Raw genomic sequence first — 16,203 nt, forward strand, 5'->3', positions numbered from 1 at the left:
CATAAATCCCAGGAGAAAAAGGTAGCAGAAGAGATGCACACAGCTCTGTTTCCTCTCCAGCTGCACTATGTCACAAAGGATTCATGGTAATCCTGAGTTTTAAAAATAGAAATACCTACTGCCCTGCAAACCCTCTTCCACCTCTCTCCCTGCATCTCTTGGGCGCTATTTAATGTTCTTCATCTGCAGATGGATTTCAAGGCTTGTCTGCTGGTGATGCATGGGCTGAGCAAGGGGACAGAGCTGGCTTGCCTAGGGCATATGTTTCACAGGCAGGCTGTGACACAAGGATGTCTCTGTGGAGAGGCTCATCATCTTCTACAGGTCTTCTTGAAGACCTGCTTCGGCAGCTGTGTATAGTGAAAGAGAGAATCTTCAAGGGAGACTGGAAAAATGGATTTAAAACGCAGTATCTCCTAACACAAACCCGTGATGTATTACAATACATTTATTCCCACAGCAGTCATGAGGTAGGAATTGAAACCGGATTTATTGCTTATTGAGAAGTCTAAAAACTATAAAATCTAGCACTTTGGGCTGCATTTCTTGTCACTTTCCCTGACCTTTCCTTTAACATTAAAAAAACCAAAACCAAACCACCGTAATGGATCCACTCCAGAACAGCCTGAGACCTGCTGGAAGCCACAGAGAGGCTGTTTTGCAGTGCAATTGGAAAGGCAACCCTTGGCCATCAGCAGGAGTGAAAAACTGGGGCTTCTGGCACTGCCTGTGTACAGCTGGATCTCGCTTCTGGGAAGATTTATAGGGCTTTCACATACAGTGCAGACTGGAAAAACATGTACAAACAGTGCAAGCAAATACATTTCACTGCAGCCTCATCCTGTGACATCATTTCTTTTCAACAGTGAAAATCACTCAGACCTGAAATCAATCATCCTGTATAGGGCCCAGCAACAAGAGAGTGCAAAGCACTAATGTCAGCATGAGCTTCTGACACAGGGACAATATTGGTATCCTCTCTTTTTTTCTGGGGCCATTGAGAATGCAGTTTTTTAAGTATGCTAGCATTTCCCAAGCCATTTTGCTTTAGGTAAATGTATAGCCATTGTGCCACATGTGTGTGTACAGCTGCACATTTGACATACCTCCTGAAGATTGTTTTGCTAAGGTCTGTGATTTTCTATACAATTAGGAACTTATTTTCTGCAAGATTACTGAAAACTCAGCTATTATCCTTGACCCCATCAAAGCTTGCTAAATGCTTCAGTTCTTTTGGAAAATTAAGCTACTCATTTAGATGTCCTGAGCTGAACCTATGACTCAAATTGAAACATCTGGTCAAAGGTTTCCTTCAGCCATTGCTAGTAAGTTCACTTTGTCAGCAGTGAGTACCATATCTGTGTTCTGATGATCCCCAGAACTGCCTCACGCTGCAGTGCAGCCAGGAGCTACTCAGACAGGATGGACTTGCTATAGGAATTAATACTGGCCGGACCTAGACACACTAAGTTTGTTTTAAATCCTTGTCCCCCACTATGTTTCCTGTACCAAAAGAGTCAAGTATGACCATGTCACCAAGGCACCTCTGTTTATTCAAAACAACCTTTCACCCTTCAGCTTTGCATCATCACGTTCACCCACAGACAGCCTGCCGTGCTCCCTCAGACAGCTTGCTGTATCCCATAGGCTTGCTGTAGTTATTGCATGGGCGGCTCTGCAGTGGTATGGCTTTCCTGGGCTTAAATTTCCGAGTCCTCGATAGGGCCGTTCAGAAATACTGCAGTAGGAAGTGACGGTGAAGATTCGTTGGGACGGATAAAGTTTTCAGATGGGAACAGTTTTACTTTGGAGACTGCATGGTCTCGGCTTGACTTACTCTCCACAATCTGATGCTTAAGTGTCCCCATCTCTGAGTCCCAGGCTTGTCCCCGCCGCAGTTTCTTGAAGGTGTTCCGGAAACCCTCGGTGCTAAAGTAGTAGATCAAGGGGTCCAGCGTGCAGTTCATGCTGGCCAACATCATCGTTATAATTAGCGCTTGGCGCACGGAGGCCTGGGTATCTTTCTCAACCTTCATCACCCGGGCCTTTATCATGCCATAAACTGCCAGGGTAGTGTTGTAGGGCACAAAGCAGATGATGAAGATGACCAGATTGACCAAGAGGAGACGCACAGTCTTCTGCTGTCTCAGGGTCTTTGTCTGGCTGGGCTGGCAGAGCTCCTGAAAGATCCGAATCGAGCAGTATGTCACAGAGCTGAGAGGCAGGAGAAACCCCAAGATTTCAGCCAGGATTACCAGGGGGAAGAGGTTATTCTGCCACATGTTGTCGCTAAAGCTTTCAAAGCACAGATAAATGGTCTGGTTCCGTACTTTACAGTGGTTTTGCTTGTGGACTATGGCTGTGGGGATGGAGCCCATGAAGATCACAACCCAGACAAGCAGGCAGAGGAGCTTGGCCACCTTGGGGCGCCGCAGATGCCGCCAGCGAAGTGGGTGAACAATGGCAATGTAGCGATCCAGGTTGATGCACATGAGGAAGAGGCAGCTACCGTACATGTTGATCTGGAAGACTGAGCCAGAGACCTGGCACAGGATGCTGCCAAAGGGCCAGTGGTGGTTGGAATAGTAGTAGAGTCGCAGGGGCAGAGGGAGTGTGAAGCTGAGGTCACTTATGGCCAGGTTTAACATGTAGATCATCACTACAGACTTCAGGCGCAGGTATCGGACGAATATCCATAGGGCCATCACATTCAGTATCAAGCCTGTGATGAATATCAGGGTGTAGCCAGGCATGAGGAGGTGGTGGTTGAAGGTGTAATCCTTGCATGTCTGCAATGCATTGGACGTATTGGATGTATTGGATGTACTGGACTCTGACATGCCCAGCATGGATCAGGGGATGGTCTCACTGAGATGGCTGAGCCTGTTGTGGGCTAAGGAGGCACAAAGAGCACCGAGAGGAGTCATTCCCCTCTAAGGAGCCACGGGCAGGGCATTCCAGTCATCTGCAGCTGGGAGGTAGATGGGCAATGTCTCTCTTGGCTGGCACTGCTTTGGATTGCGGATCTGTGGTCATCTGGCAGGGATGGTAATGTAGAGTCTGCTTCTGCCTCTAGTTCAGCAATTCTTTCCAGTGGTTATGAGGTGCTAAGGAGATGGAGAATCATTGCCAGCTGTCAGTACAATTCCTGGTCAGAGTGAAAGACCAAGACAGAAAAGTTTAAGTTAGAGAAGGAAATCTCTTGAAATGTTAAAATCCCACCATGGTGGCTTCTGCAGCAAGAACTCTCAAAGAAACCAAAAGACGAAGGAAAATGAACACTGGAAAAGTGAGTAATTACATGGCAGAAGAAGACAGAGCTCAGAGAAGGTGGTTGTTGTACAGAATCATTTATCACTCAGCCCCAGAAAATGCACTTTGCCTTGATCACTGCTGAGAGCACATGAATACAAGAAAGGGACACCACAAGCACACAGGGGAAGTAGCTGAGGCAGCTCCAGAGAAAGAGAAAGAAAAAGAAGAGAGCAGCATTTGAAGGAAAAATGCTGACGGGAAGGAACTTAAAATAAAAACTGCGTAGTACTGTTTTATATCAGAGAAACAGGACTTTGTACATCCATTTCAGATAAAAAAAATTACAGTACAGTTCGACCTGACTCCACCCAAGCTCCTTTTGTTACGTGAAACAACACACACGGACCTCAGTCCCAGTGACTTTGAGTTCCTTATGTTGCTCACATTCATACAGTTCCTTTGGTGTCCTTACTTGCTTGGGACCAGTGGATTACAGGTCTTCATTCTGCTGCTTGTAACACCCTAAAGCTTGAAGCAGACCATGTCCCACAAACACAGAGCAGCACAGCCACGGAAGGGAGCACAATGAAAAAGGAAGAGCTATGGGATTCATGTGGATGAACATGAGGCTGGTAACCACTCTAGGTACTAACTAGCAGCACTGTCCAAACACTGATCAGCTGGAGTGAGCCCAGTGGAAGGCCACCAGAATGGTCTGAGGGCAGGAGTGCTTGCAGCATGAGGAGATGCTGAGGGAACTGGTCTTGTTCAGCTGGACAAGAGAAGGCTCCCGGTGACATAATAGCAACATCCTTCCACTGGGTTTGCATGGCAAGGTTTTGGTAGCTGGGAGGGCTACAGGTGTGGTTCTGTGAGAATGTGCCAGAAACCTCCTCTGTGTCTGACACAGCTAGTGCCAGGATGGACCTGCCACTGGCCGAGGCTGAGCCCATCAGTGATGGTGGTAGCACCTCTGGAATAATGAAAGGGAAAAAGTTACTGTGAGACAACAATTGCAGCCAGAGAAGAGGAGTGAGAATATGTGATAGAAACAGCTCTGCAGACACCAAGGTCAGTGAAGATGGAGGGGAATGAGGTGCTCCAGGCACTGGAGCAAATTTCCTCTGTTGCTCCTGGAGAAGACCACATTGAACCCATGCTGGAACAGTCAGAACTATTCCTGAAGGACTGCACCCTGTGGAAGGGACTCACACTGGAGCAGGGATTGGTGTGACACAGTTCCCCACAGTTGTTTGCAGGGGTCACATAGGGACTCCCTCACAGGGTCCATGTAGATTGTGATATACTTCAAAAGGAAAGCAGAATTTTCTGTCTAGAGAATATCTTTATATGAAGTTGATATTACTCAGCAACTTGACAGGCACAACGAGCATGTCAGACCCTCTGGATGGCATTGTGTGGCAATGCACAGATCCAGAGAGAATCTGCTGCAGACAGTAGAGTGTCCTGACCTCACAGAAAGGAAGAGAATCATTCTGGTAACAACATGTTAAACAACGGAAGTGGAAACCTACTACAAAAGTATAGACAGCTACCAACTTGCCCATCCTTTTGTGTTGTTGGGCAGGTCCATCATCAAGACAAGTTTCTTAGAGAAACTTCTGCTGGTTTATCAAGCTATATCTGAGTGCATTCTAGCCTTCCTGGTGGGTGAATACTTTGTGTGAAGTCTTGTGCAAGTGTGAAGTATAAGATAAGCTGACAAGGCAAAAGTGCAAGAATGTTGTCGGTTTCAAGTGAAATGTTTCAATTCAAAAAATCTCAAGGAGAAGCATCGCCAGTGGTCAAAGGAGGTGATTGTCCTGCTCTGCTCTGCTCTGCACAGGGGAAGCCTCACCTTGGGTCCTGTGTGCAGTTTTAGGCACCACAATATAAAAAAGACATTGAGCTATTAGAGAGTGTCCAAAGGAAGGCCACGAGGATGGTGAAGGGCCTTAAGGGGAAACCATATGAGGAGCGGCTGAGGGCACTTGGTCTGTTCAGCCTGGAGGAGACTGAGAGGAAACCTCATCGTGGCCTACAACTTCCTCATGAGGGGAAGAAGAGAGGCACGCACTGATCTCTTCTCTGTGGTGACCAGTGACAGGACCCGAGGGAATGGCCTGAAGTTGTATCAGGGGAGGTTTAGGTTGGATATCAAGAAAAGGTTCCTCACCCAGAGGATGGCTGAGCACTGGAACAGGCTACCTAGGGCAGTGGTTACAGCACCAAGCCTGACAGAGCTCAAGACGTGTTTGGACAACGCTCTCAGGCACAGGGTGTGATTCTTTGTGTGTCCTGTGCAGGGCCAGGAGTTGGACTTGATGACCCTTGTGGGTCCCTTCCAACTCAGAACACTCTATGATTCTATAATTCTATGAGAATATGTCAGCTTTTGTGAGAGCCAAAACGCTGCAATGAACTGCAGACTGGTCAGACCTTTGTTATTATTATTACAAAGTTACTGAGACTGAGACTCGGCGACTGACCACGACCTGCTGTAACACATGTACTCAGACCAGCCAGATGTCAGGTGAAAAGGACTTATCTCTACAGATGTGTTTTTTCAAGCTTCCCAGAGGTATTCAATTAACAAATCTAGAGAATATAATATGTCAGTACAGTCCATGCTGTATGAGGCTATCTACAACTAGTATTCCATCTCAAATTGTGGATGGTGAAGGGATTATGTTAAGAACAGTCAGATCATGTAGTTACACTGCCTCAAGTTGTCTTCCTGTTGCCAGCATAAATTGTAGCCCAGGAATTTCCTGAGCCACAGGTGACCTAGTTGTATTCAGTAGCCCTCAGGGATCTTTTATTTCACTTTTTTTTTCAGTTGCTTTTTGAGTTGATGTAAAATTTACCATCTACATCATCCAGTGACAGGAGTGCCAAGGAGTTCCACAGCTTACTTGTGCCTCAGGTGAAGAATCACTTCCATGTACCCATCTTCGATTCACCACCTGCTAGATTCAGTTCTTAGCTTTAGTGCTGGAAGAGACAGGGCAGAAAACAGCCCTATTCACCTTCATTTCATGGCTGATAATATTATAAACATCTACCCTATTCCCACTCAGTAACCTGGATTTTTTTGGGCTTTCTTTTTTAGGCTAAAGGGTCCCTGTCTTCGTAGTTTTTCCTTGCAGAGAAGTGGTTATGTACTTTGGAACATCCTTGTTGCCCTTCTCAGCACCTTTCCACTTCTGCTAGAGCTGTTGTGAGCCCTGTGCTGGGGTGCTGAAAACACACGGTGCTGATAATGTGGATGCACTGAGCTGCGTAGGTGTAGATCTCATTTGCAAGTGGTAATGGTCAGTTCAGTTTGCTTTCTCCCATCACTTCACTAGATAAAATCTCAGCTGTTAGTTTAAGTCCAGTCACTCACACTTCTCTTAATCTCTGCAGCTCTTTGCAGCCAAACCTCATCCTTTTTAACTTGAATAATTTTATGTCTCCAACAGATTTTTTATTTTATTATTCATCCCTCATGAATAAGTCAAACAGTCCAAGCCCCAGCACAGGTGTCTTATAACTCCACTGAGAAAAACAACCATTTGCCTTCTTTCTCTGTCCCTTCTTTTAGGCACTTTTCATCCAAGTAGGAACATTTTCTTTAAATTTTTTTAAGTGCCATTGGTGAGACTGCCTTTGAAAGCCTTCTGGAAATCCACCTGGGCCACTGTTCACATGCTTATAGAGTCCTTTAAGGAAGGACTGTGGGAACAGCGTCCCTTTTAAAAGCCATGATGACTTTTCCCCAGTAATTAGATGTGACTATGCCAATTGATTTTTTCCTTTATTATAGCTTCTACTAATTTGTTCAGCAAAAACATCAAGCTCCCTGGTCTGAAACCCCCCAAGAGCCTTTTCTTAAATTGAGTCTGCCTTTAAGAGCTGTTTTAAGCAGATGTTTCTATAGCACAATTAGTCAGGTCTTCCACCCTTCAGTTATTTTCGGACCTCTGGGGTAGGAGCTGTGTGGTTTTAGACATGGTTTAGTTCATCTTGCTGCTCTGTGGCTGATCCTACTACTGTTTGACCAGAGACAGTCCTTTGATGAATTTTTCCGTAAAGAGAGTTTCTGCTGTGGAAATCTCCCAGGCTTTCATGCCATGAATACCAGTGAAAGAAACCTGTTCATTTTTTTTTGCCCACTATCACCTATTCTTTCTTTTTGGAGTGGTCTTTCCTTACATACTCTAGCCTTTCAGCCTTCAAGACAGTGAACAACACAGTTCTAAACTGGCAGCAAAGATCACTGAGAGCAGAAAATAGATTGGTGGTTTTGAGGGGATTTTTTTTTTGGTGGGTAGATGGAAACACGAAAGAAAGAATCTGCTGTGGTGTTGGTATGGAAGCTAAGCTGATAGTCTCAGACTTGCTGTGACAGATACCATGACCAAAACCTGAAATGAGATGTATGCAGACACAGCCACTGGAAAGATGAAGCTGTGGGAGCAGAGAGTTTCTCCAGTGAGCTCTGGAGGTCCTGCTTTGACTATCCTTCTCTAAAAAGGAAAGCTGTGGGTGGGTAAAGCAGGCTGGCAGCAGGGACACCGACTGTCCTTGTTGGTTAATATTGGAGAGTCAAAGGGCATCTTCCTTGTGGCTGCCTCTAAAAGAACCCCAAGCACTCATTGCACAAAAGCTGCCAAGAGGTCTCAAGCCACCAGCTGTGTAAGGAGGCAGCGGTTCCACAGCTGAATAATCCCCTTCCTCACAACAAAATGCTCTCTTTAAATCCTGAAGAAGCTTTCTGTTCGGTGACTGACCTTATGTGTCCCAGAAGGTGGAGGAAGCATTTTTTTGCCTCTTCAATCTGAGCCCCTGAATACCATCAAGTGCCAAGACTGTGACTTGCAAAATACATGGGGTTTTGAATTTTTTTCTTTTGGGGGTGAGAAGGCCTAGATGCACTTGCACACAGTGGCCAGAACAGGCAGGCATGCCCTGAGATGGGATGTGTGCCTGGCATCTTGTGGCCTGGTCCTGGGAATTCTCTCTCCTGGCTCTGTCTTACTGGGAGTCACTGCCTCTGAGCACTACAAAAATGATGAAGAATCTGAGAAATGAGGTGGAAAAAGAAAGCTAGAAAAATACTGCTGAGCATGCTGCAGGGTCAGTGAGGAAACAACAAAAATGTTTCAAACCTCAGAAAACCCACCCGACTTTACCCTAGAAATTGGAGATAAATTTTTTTTCATACACGTGGATGCTTTTTACCTACTGTTGGTGATATTTAAGCCCCACTTTTCATCTTTTTTCCTACTCAAGAAATTAGATTTTTGTGATGATTAGAACCTCGAAGACATTCAAGACTTAGGATGGCTTGTTTTTTATAAGAGATACATGATATAAAAGCTGGGACCTCTGTCTTTAACTCATGAGGTTTGATCACATTCCTATTGCCTACTCTTTAGAGACGTTACCCCCCTTCATCTCCTGAGAGTCCCGTGGAAGAAGGTTCCCTTTGTGGGCACCTTGGCAAGTAAGCTCTGCAGGCTGCCCATGCTTTTAATGTCACAGGATCCCAAAGAAAGCCTCAGTCTGAACAAACACAGAGCTGTGCCTTGCACCTCTAGGCCCACGGGGCAACTGAAGAGGGGCAGATGTCCCCCAGTGCCCTGTGGTCAGGTCTGGCAGCACGTGCACAGCGGCTCACGGGGCCGGTGCCCAAGATGTCCAACCATCCGGCTCTCCAGATGTTCTGTGTGCCTTACCTCACTGCTGGAGAAGAGCCAAGCGTGGATGCCAGCTTGCTGGTTGGTGATTGCTCCCACTGCAGAGGTCTCAATCCGTGCACCAAAACTACAAAGCAGCTTGGATCAAAACAGAACCAGGCAGGCTCTTCATCCAAATCACAGCTGTCCCCTATTGCGCTACGGCTGATCCTACATCTGGCATGCTACAGTTTGTCTCTTCTCCTTTCTCACTTCCTGATGCACTTCTGCCTGCCTACAAAGCATGAACTTTGTTATCAAAGGCTGATAAGCTAAACCACATCCTACAACAGCAAATGCAATCATGAGAGAAGCAGTACCCAGGTGTCCTTGCAACTGAGGAGACCTGCCCTGGGTCATAGTGCCAAATACTTGCTTGTCTTGCTAACTCAGCCACCCTCAGGACTGACGGGGGAAAAACAAAACATCCCTCTCCCCAAAATATTGCTAAACAGGAGGTAGAAGTGAAATACGGGAAGTGAGAGCAAAGTTGATTTAATTGCTAGCCAGCACAAAGACTTGGAGTCCTGTCACTCCCATGGGCTTGGGGGCTTTGGGATGAAACCCCTGCCTGGGGGCCCAGCTGCGCACTGCTGGCACGTGGCAGGGTCCCAAAAAGAACCAGACTCCGAAGAGGTGTCATTGTCTGTGGCAAGCAAAGGCATGTTTGCCACAAACGTCGGTCCCTGGCGTTCAACACCACAGGAGGCGCAGCGCTATGAAAGTACAAGGGCTGAGCTACCAGGACATCTGTGACCTGGCACTGCCACGTGGAGCTGGGAAGGGAGCTGACCTTGTGCAGAGCCCATCTGGCACTCTGTTGCTTCGAGTCCTATTCCTGCTTTGCCAGCCTCAGCACACCTGGAAGAAGACACGAGTCATGGAGGTGCTCCTAATCCCGCTGTCGTCCTGACCCAGGAAAAGCTGCCCTGGGAAGTTGCTGTGGGCTCCCTTTCTCTGCAGCCCTTGCCTGGCTCCTCTGCCTGCTGGTGTTTGACTTTCTCACTCCCTGCCTCCCTTGTTCTGCTGTTACTGACTCCTCATTCCAGGGAATGACACACCGAGGGATATATGTTCCTGCTACTCATAAATCCTTGGAGGGTACAATAGCACCAAACCACTGAGCTCACCCTGCTTCTTTTCAGTGCCTCTCTTTTTTAACCAGACCTCCTTTCTCACTTGCTAGTTGCTGGGATCTTTGTTCTCACGGCTTTTTGTGTCTCTTCAGTTCCCGTCAAGGCGTTGCTACTGATAAAAGCTTGCAGATATGCCACGGGGGGTGTCCTTTGCCTGAGGAGTGTCTGACACATTCTGCGGGAACTTCCCCCTCCCCTGCAGCCCTCACCCCTCACACACATGAGCACACACCTGGCTGAGCCCGGCAGTCCTGGCTTTTCCATGCGTGAGAAGACGAGGACACAGTGGCACTCAGCCCAGCCCGTGAGCCCCACAGCATCCTCACCTAGCCAAGTTCACTCACCTCCCCGGGTCTCGGTGCATCAGCCCACGAACTCTGTGTCCCCTCAGCCAGGTGGGCTCACATGTTTGCCCCTCACTGTCTCTTGGAGGCTCAGCTCATGGGGAAGAGCAGCTCAACCCCCGGCATTTCCTCACCACAGTCTGAGTGAGCAGCAGGTAAGACCAGATTACTGGGGTGTGTGTTGGAGGCTACACCCCGATGCTGCAGATCCCAACATGCCTGCCACCTTGGAGTGCTGGCTCCGGAAAGCAGGAGCAGGGACCCAACAGGAGGAGGGATGCAGGGAGCTGGGAAGGCAAGGAGAGAGGTGAAATGCGTGCTACAAGTGAGAGGCTGCTCAGGTTTGAAAGGATGACTGATAAACACCAGTGCTCTTCCGACCTCTTTGTGCAGGAAAATGAGGCAGAGCACAGCAAAGGGGTGAATCCCTTTATGGAAGAACCACAGGAGGGCCAGAACAGCCCTGCTTCACTTTCTGAATGATTCAGACAGGAAGAGCAGAAACCTGTGGCTGCGGAGGAGTTTTACCTTCCAAGGCAGTGGGAACAGCTGGCACTTCCCATGTTGGCTGGGGGAATGGCAAGCTTTTGTCCCGGGACATTTCAGCTCCCTGGTCACACAGGGGTTCTTAGGAAAAGGCTACCCACTGAGAAGGGGCACAGCCACCCCATTGTGCCTCCTAGGAGAAGGACAAGGACTGAGTTTGGGGAAGGACAGTCAGTCCATGGGGAAGAAAATGAGGGAGGTGAAGGGAGACCTGCCAGGGAAAGAGTTAAGAGAGCCACTGAGCAGCTGGGCTGTGTCTGTTTGCTGTAGCTACATGGGCTGCAGGGTAGAAAAGAATAATCTCCAGCCTGGAGGAGGCACATGAGGGAGCGTCTTCAAGAACAGTGGATGCGGATGAGGGAGGCAGCAGGTCTTCCCCTCTGCTCCCATGAGCTGCCACTGCAGGGAGACTCTCTGTCTCCCCAAAGGGCATGGTGACAAAGCAGTGATGAGCTGGTGGGTCTGGCAGCAGCTGCTTAGTGCTGCTGGGTTCTTCTTGTGTGGACGGCTCTGTCTGCTGCTGAGCGGGTCTTGGGCTGCTTCCTGCTGAAGAAGTGACTGGGCTGTGGAGGAAGACAACCACACCATCTGCTGACAGGATGGCACAGGCCATGGGTGTGACACAGACGCTGTCCCCATCCATGTGAGCTCCTCGTGACGGATGCCCACCCCAGAGCCCAAGCTCAGAGCTCTCCCACCATGCTGCCCGAGCTGTAGCACTGGTGTGGACAACCTCGCAAGGCCAGCCCAGCAGGGTTCTGCGGGCTACAGGGTCTCGGATGCTGGCAGGCACACCCAGACAGCCCACGGCCACTGCCCAGGGCTGGGACTACCCCTGCTTTGCAGGGCTGGGCTGGAGCTGCTGTGAAAGCCACTGTTGGGCAGAGGCTGTGGGAAGCCACAGGAGGGGGATTCAGACAGCTGCTGTGCCGGGGCTTAAGGTGGTGAAGTTTTGCCACAGACAGGATGGAGCTGGTGTGGCTGTATGTGGTGCTGATCCACGTGCAGCACGTTGCTGCTGTGACCTGGCTGTAAGTATGCTTTGTGCTTGTACTGTCTGGGGTGGAAAGCCGCCTAGGGAGGTGCTGTATCAAAGAAAATAGGGCGAGAACAGGGTGGTGGAGGAAGGAATCTGGGCAACCAAATGGCGGAAGGGGCATCTCTGGGAGCATGGAGGGAGAGGGATGGTGCAGACCAGAATGTGGAGCAAGAATGTCCAATTCACAGACAACATGGCCACATCCCCTTCCCTGCCCAATTTCTGCTCTAAGATATGGCTAGAGAGGGTTAGTCCTGCAGAGGTAAGGCCCTGGCTCTAGCCCATCTGCAACTGAACCTCTGCCCTGCCCCACAGGTCCCTGGCCAAGCAGACTTCCCTGAAGGCAGTCCTCCAGGACGCCAGGGGCTGTGATGGCCTGGCAGGGCTGGTGGAAGAGCAGGTCCGCGTTTGCCGGCGGCAGGTGGAAGCCATGGAGGCGGTGCAGCAAGGCACGGAGCTGGCTGTCCTCGAGTGCCAGCACCAGTTTCACTCTCGCTGCTGGATCTGCTCCACCCTGCAGGGGCTGCAGGTCTTCAGCAAGGCCACCATCCAAGGGCAGCAAGGGGGAGGTGGCGCAGGCAGGCTCGGCGTGGTGTCACTCCAGTGTGCCTACTGTCCCCTTGACACATCAGCCTTTCCTGGGCTAGTGTGCAAGGACCCCTCCCCAGAGGGGCCAGTGCCTTCTTCCAGATGCTAGCCTGTCTGTCAGCACAGAGCAAACTGAACCGAATGCTCTTACACGTATTAGCATTCTGGAGAAACTCCTTCCCATTTGGCCACATTTGGCATTTTGGTCCCATTGGACCATCCTGGGTGCCAGCTCTGCAGGCTGGTAAATCTTCTCCCCGACCCCGCCACCCACCCTGCCACAGAGCCGTGTCACTTACTGGCTCCCAGCCTTGGGGGCAGCTGCACTGGGTGAACATCCTGACATCTATTCCTCCCGAGCAGTCTCCATCTGCATGCATCCTTCCTGCACACAGTGACAGCCTCTTTTCCCACACTGTGCCCCATCAGTGCCTTTGCCCTCTGTGCCAATTCTTGTCCTGCTGCAGGCACATGGGAGTCTGCTTTCATCCACGCATTGCTTTTGCTGTGACCTGTGCCTGCAGCCTCAGGGAGCTGCACAAGTGTGGCTGCACAAGGTCCGAGGAGTCAGCTCTGAAGATGAAGGAAGAGAGGTGGCAGGGAACAGGTGGCAGAGGGGAAGGTCCACAGGGGAGACAGACCAGAGAAGGAGACACTTCCATTCTCCACAGGTCTTTGGGAGATCCTCTCAGGGCTTCTCTTTCCTTGTCTCAAGGCCGCTTTCCCTCTGCAGGTTTCCAGTGGTCAGGCTGTTCTGATAACCTGTCTTACAGGATTGCCTTCTCTCAGGCCTTCGTGGACAGCCCTGAGAGGAGCCGTGGTGTCTCCTCCAGCTGAGCGCTCATGAACCTGCACAACAATGGGGCTGGGAGGAAGGTGAGAGCAGGAACAAGGCCTGGGAGCAAGCCTGGCTGCAGGGGCTTCTCCCTGGCTGGGCAGAGCTCAGTCCAGCCCCCATGCCCCAACAGGCACTCCAGGGCAGCCTCGTGTTCCCTGAGGAGTCTGCATCCTGCTGCCTTTCCTAGCCCACCACTGAGCTGGCTCCTACCTGTGTGGAGGGGAGTCCCAGCCTCCCCTACCCACTTCTGTGCAGCCTCCTCTTCCTCACAGAGCCCAGCTATGATTTAGGAAATTTACTCTGTTCTGCTCCGAAGGGCTTCCCTGCCCCTCCAGCCCCTCTTCAATAAAGACATCTGCAGGAGCCACAGTCAGATCTGGTCCCTTGAACATCCTCTGCCTCCGGGCAGATGTGTTCCCCTCCCACAGCCCCGCAGGTCAGAACAGGTCCCCATCCCTCCCTCTGCCTCAGGAATTTCTCTTACAGACCCAAACCATCTTGTTTCCCACAGAGCGGATCTCCTTCTGTTCACATTGGCCTGGCTTAAAAAGACATTTTTGCCCTTTCACTTTCCCCTTCCTCTTCCCTTTCTCGATCCTGCCCCCGCTCTCCAGCTCCCTGGGCGCAGCGTTGGGGGAGCAGCAGCAGCATGGGAGGGGTTGGGAAGGGTGTCCCTGGTCTGGCTGGCAGCTGCCTCCTTCTCCACAGGCCCTCCTGGCCCACATGAAGGTGGAGTGCAAGTGCCATGGTGTGTCGGGCTCCTGCGAGGTGCGCACCTGCTGGAAAGTCATGCCTCCCTTCCGCCAGGTGGGCAACGTCCTCAAGGAAAAGTTTGAGGGGGCAGCGGAGGTTTACCCGAAGCGGGTCGGTTCCCGCAAGCTCCTGGTGCCCAAGAGCTCTCGCTTCAAGCCCTACACGGCTCACGTCCTGGTCTACCTGCTGGCCAGCCCGGACTTCTGCGACCGGGACCCCTCGGCACGGGATCTCCGGCACCTCCGGGAACACCGGTGCAGGCGCACATGGCTGGCCACGGACGGCTGCGAGCTGCGGTGCTGCGGCCGCGGCTTCCCCACGGCCCGGGCGGAGCTGGTGCAGCGCTGCAGCTGCGAGTTCCGCCGGTGCTGCTCCGAACAGTGCGAGCAGAGCCGGCTCCTCGTGGAGGTGCACGGGTGCCGCTGAGGGGAGGCTGCCCGGCCACTGCCGAGCCGCAGGGAAGGTGCCCAGGGGTGCCACAGGCTCCTGCGTGCTCCGCACACAGCACCCTCCCGCCGGCCGCGGTGGGCTGCTGCGGTTTGAATTGTTTCTCCGGAGGGAGGGTTGGAGGGCACAGGCCAAATACTAAATTTAAGCAAAAGACCCAGCCGCAGTGGAAAGCGAAGTGCACGCAAAAGCCTCTTGCTCACATGCTGCGTTTGGGACCTGGAGAGTCCCGGTCTCTGGTCCCTCCCCTGTCTCTGGACGTGCAAGAAATGCCTTCTCCACTGCTCAGCCGTTCTTTTGGCTGGAGAAACGTTTCCAAGAGGAGTTCCAGCAGCTGCCACAGTGAGGCTCCCCTCATTCAGTCTGACCTCAGTGCCAGGGAATGTTACGGAACAAATTATCCTCAGTGCAACCACACAGCACAACCAGGGAATTGGCCCCAGCCAGGATGGGTTCATAAAAGGCAGGTCCTGCTTGACCAACCTGATCTCCTTTTCTAAGCAGGTGACCTGCCTAGGGATGAGGGAAAGGCTGTGCATGATATCTTCTACCTGGACTTCGGTAAAGCCTTTGACACCATTTCCCACAGCATTCTTCTGGAGAAACTGGCAGCCCATGGCCTGAACAGGTGCATTCTTTGCTGGGTTAAAAACTGTCTGGATGTCCAGGCCAGAGAGTGGTGATGAATAAAGTTACATCCAGCTGGGAACACCACTGGGGCTCCCCAGGGCTCAGTGTGGGGGCCAGTCCTGTTTCAGAACTTTATCAATGATTTGGATGAGGGGATCGAGGGCACCCTCAGTCAGTTACTGGATGACATCAGGTTGGGTGGGAGTGTTGATCTGCTGGAGGGCAGGAGGGCTCTGCAGAGGGATCTGGACAGGCTGGATCAATGGTCTGAGGCCGATTGTATGAGGTTTAATAAGGCCAAGTGCCAGGTCCTGCTCTTGAGTCACAACGACCCCAGGCAGCACCACAGGCTGGGGACAGAGTGGTGGGAAGCTGCCCAGAGGAAAAGGACCTGGAGGTGCTGGCTGACAGCGGCTGAACATGAGCCAGAGTGTGCCCAGGTGGCCGAGAAGGCCAATGGCACCTGGCCCGTATCAGCAATAGAGTGGCCAGCAGGACCTGGGCAGGGATTGCCCCCCTGTACATGGTACTGGTGAGGCCACACCTTGAGTGCTGTGTGCAGTTCTGGGACACTCACTGCAAGAAAGACACCAAGGTGCTGGAGTGAGTCCAGAGAAGGGCAACAAAGCCTGTGAAGGGCCTGGAGTGTCTAAAGGAGCTGGAGTGGTTTAAGCTGGAGAAAAGGAGGCTCAGGGGAGCCTTGATCACTCTCTACAACTCCCTGAAAAGAGGCTGTAGCCAGGTGGGGGTTGGTCTCTTCTCCCAGGCAACCAGTAACAAGACAAGAGGGAATGGCTCTAAGCTATGCCAGGAGAGGTTCAGGATGGATATTAGGAAAAAATTTCTTCACTGAAAGGGTGGTCAGGCATTGGAGGCTCCCCAGGGCAGTGGTGGAATCACCACC

At 51.1% G+C, this 16,203-nt stretch overlaps 2 protein-coding genes across 12 annotated transcripts; one reads left to right on the plus strand and one right to left on the minus strand.

Annotated features, from left to right (window-relative positions):
* Positions 1-1,532: 1,532 nt before the first annotated feature.
* On the minus strand, positions 1,533-10,591 carry LPAR5 (lysophosphatidic acid receptor 5). 11 transcript variants are annotated; one of them, XM_019283950.3, is made up of 5 exons: positions 10,459-10,591; positions 9,772-9,839; positions 8,979-9,213; positions 6,171-6,249; positions 1,533-3,148 (listed from the first exon to the last, which is right to left on the minus strand). In XM_019283950.3, exon 5 carries the CDS (start codon positions 2,847-2,849, stop codon positions 1,701-1,703), a length of 1,149 nt encoding a protein of 382 aa, XP_019139495.1. In that variant the 5' UTR covers positions 2,850-3,148; positions 6,171-6,249; positions 8,979-9,213; positions 9,772-9,839; positions 10,459-10,591; the 3' UTR covers positions 1,533-1,700. The 11 variants fall into 11 exon arrangements, with proteins under 11 accessions (XP_019139495.1, XP_019139496.1, XP_019139494.1 ...); XM_019283951.3 differs by lacking the exon at positions 6,171-6,249 and having other exon boundaries at positions 8,979-9,066; XM_019283949.3 differs by lacking the exon at positions 6,171-6,249 and having other exon boundaries at positions 8,979-9,209.
* A 90-nt stretch (positions 10,592-10,681) lies between these two features.
* On the plus strand, positions 10,682-15,349 carry LOC104687219 (protein Wnt-4-like). Its single transcript, XM_039560270.1, has 3 exons — positions 10,682-12,035; positions 13,405-13,507; positions 14,178-15,349. The coding sequence occupies exons 2-3, from the start codon at positions 13,475-13,477 to the stop codon at positions 14,646-14,648; spliced, it is 504 nt and encodes a 167-aa protein (XP_039416204.1). The 5' UTR covers positions 10,682-12,035; positions 13,405-13,474; the 3' UTR covers positions 14,649-15,349.
* The last annotated feature ends 854 nt before the right edge of the window (positions 15,350-16,203 follow it).

This window comes from Corvus cornix, chromosome 1 (assembly GCF_000738735.6).
Source record: "Corvus cornix cornix isolate S_Up_H32 chromosome 1, ASM73873v5, whole genome shotgun sequence".
Taxonomy (NCBI): Eukaryota; Metazoa; Chordata; class Aves; order Passeriformes; family Corvidae; genus Corvus; species Corvus cornix.

What these genes read in the sequence shown, in the direction of transcription:
- LPAR5 (XM_019283956.3), bottom strand. Translation starts at nt 2,849, where the DNA reads ATGCTGGGCATGTCAGAGTCCAGTACATCCAATACATCCAATACGTCC.
- LOC104687219 (XM_039560270.1), top strand. Translation starts at nt 13,475, where the DNA reads ATGAACCTGCACAACAATGGGGCTGGGAGGAAG. An exon ending in ACAATGGGGCTGGGAGGAAG is followed by an intron (nt 13,508 to 14,177) that starts GTGAGAGCAGGA and finishes CCTTCTCCACAG; the next exon opens with GCCCTCCTGGCCCACATGAA.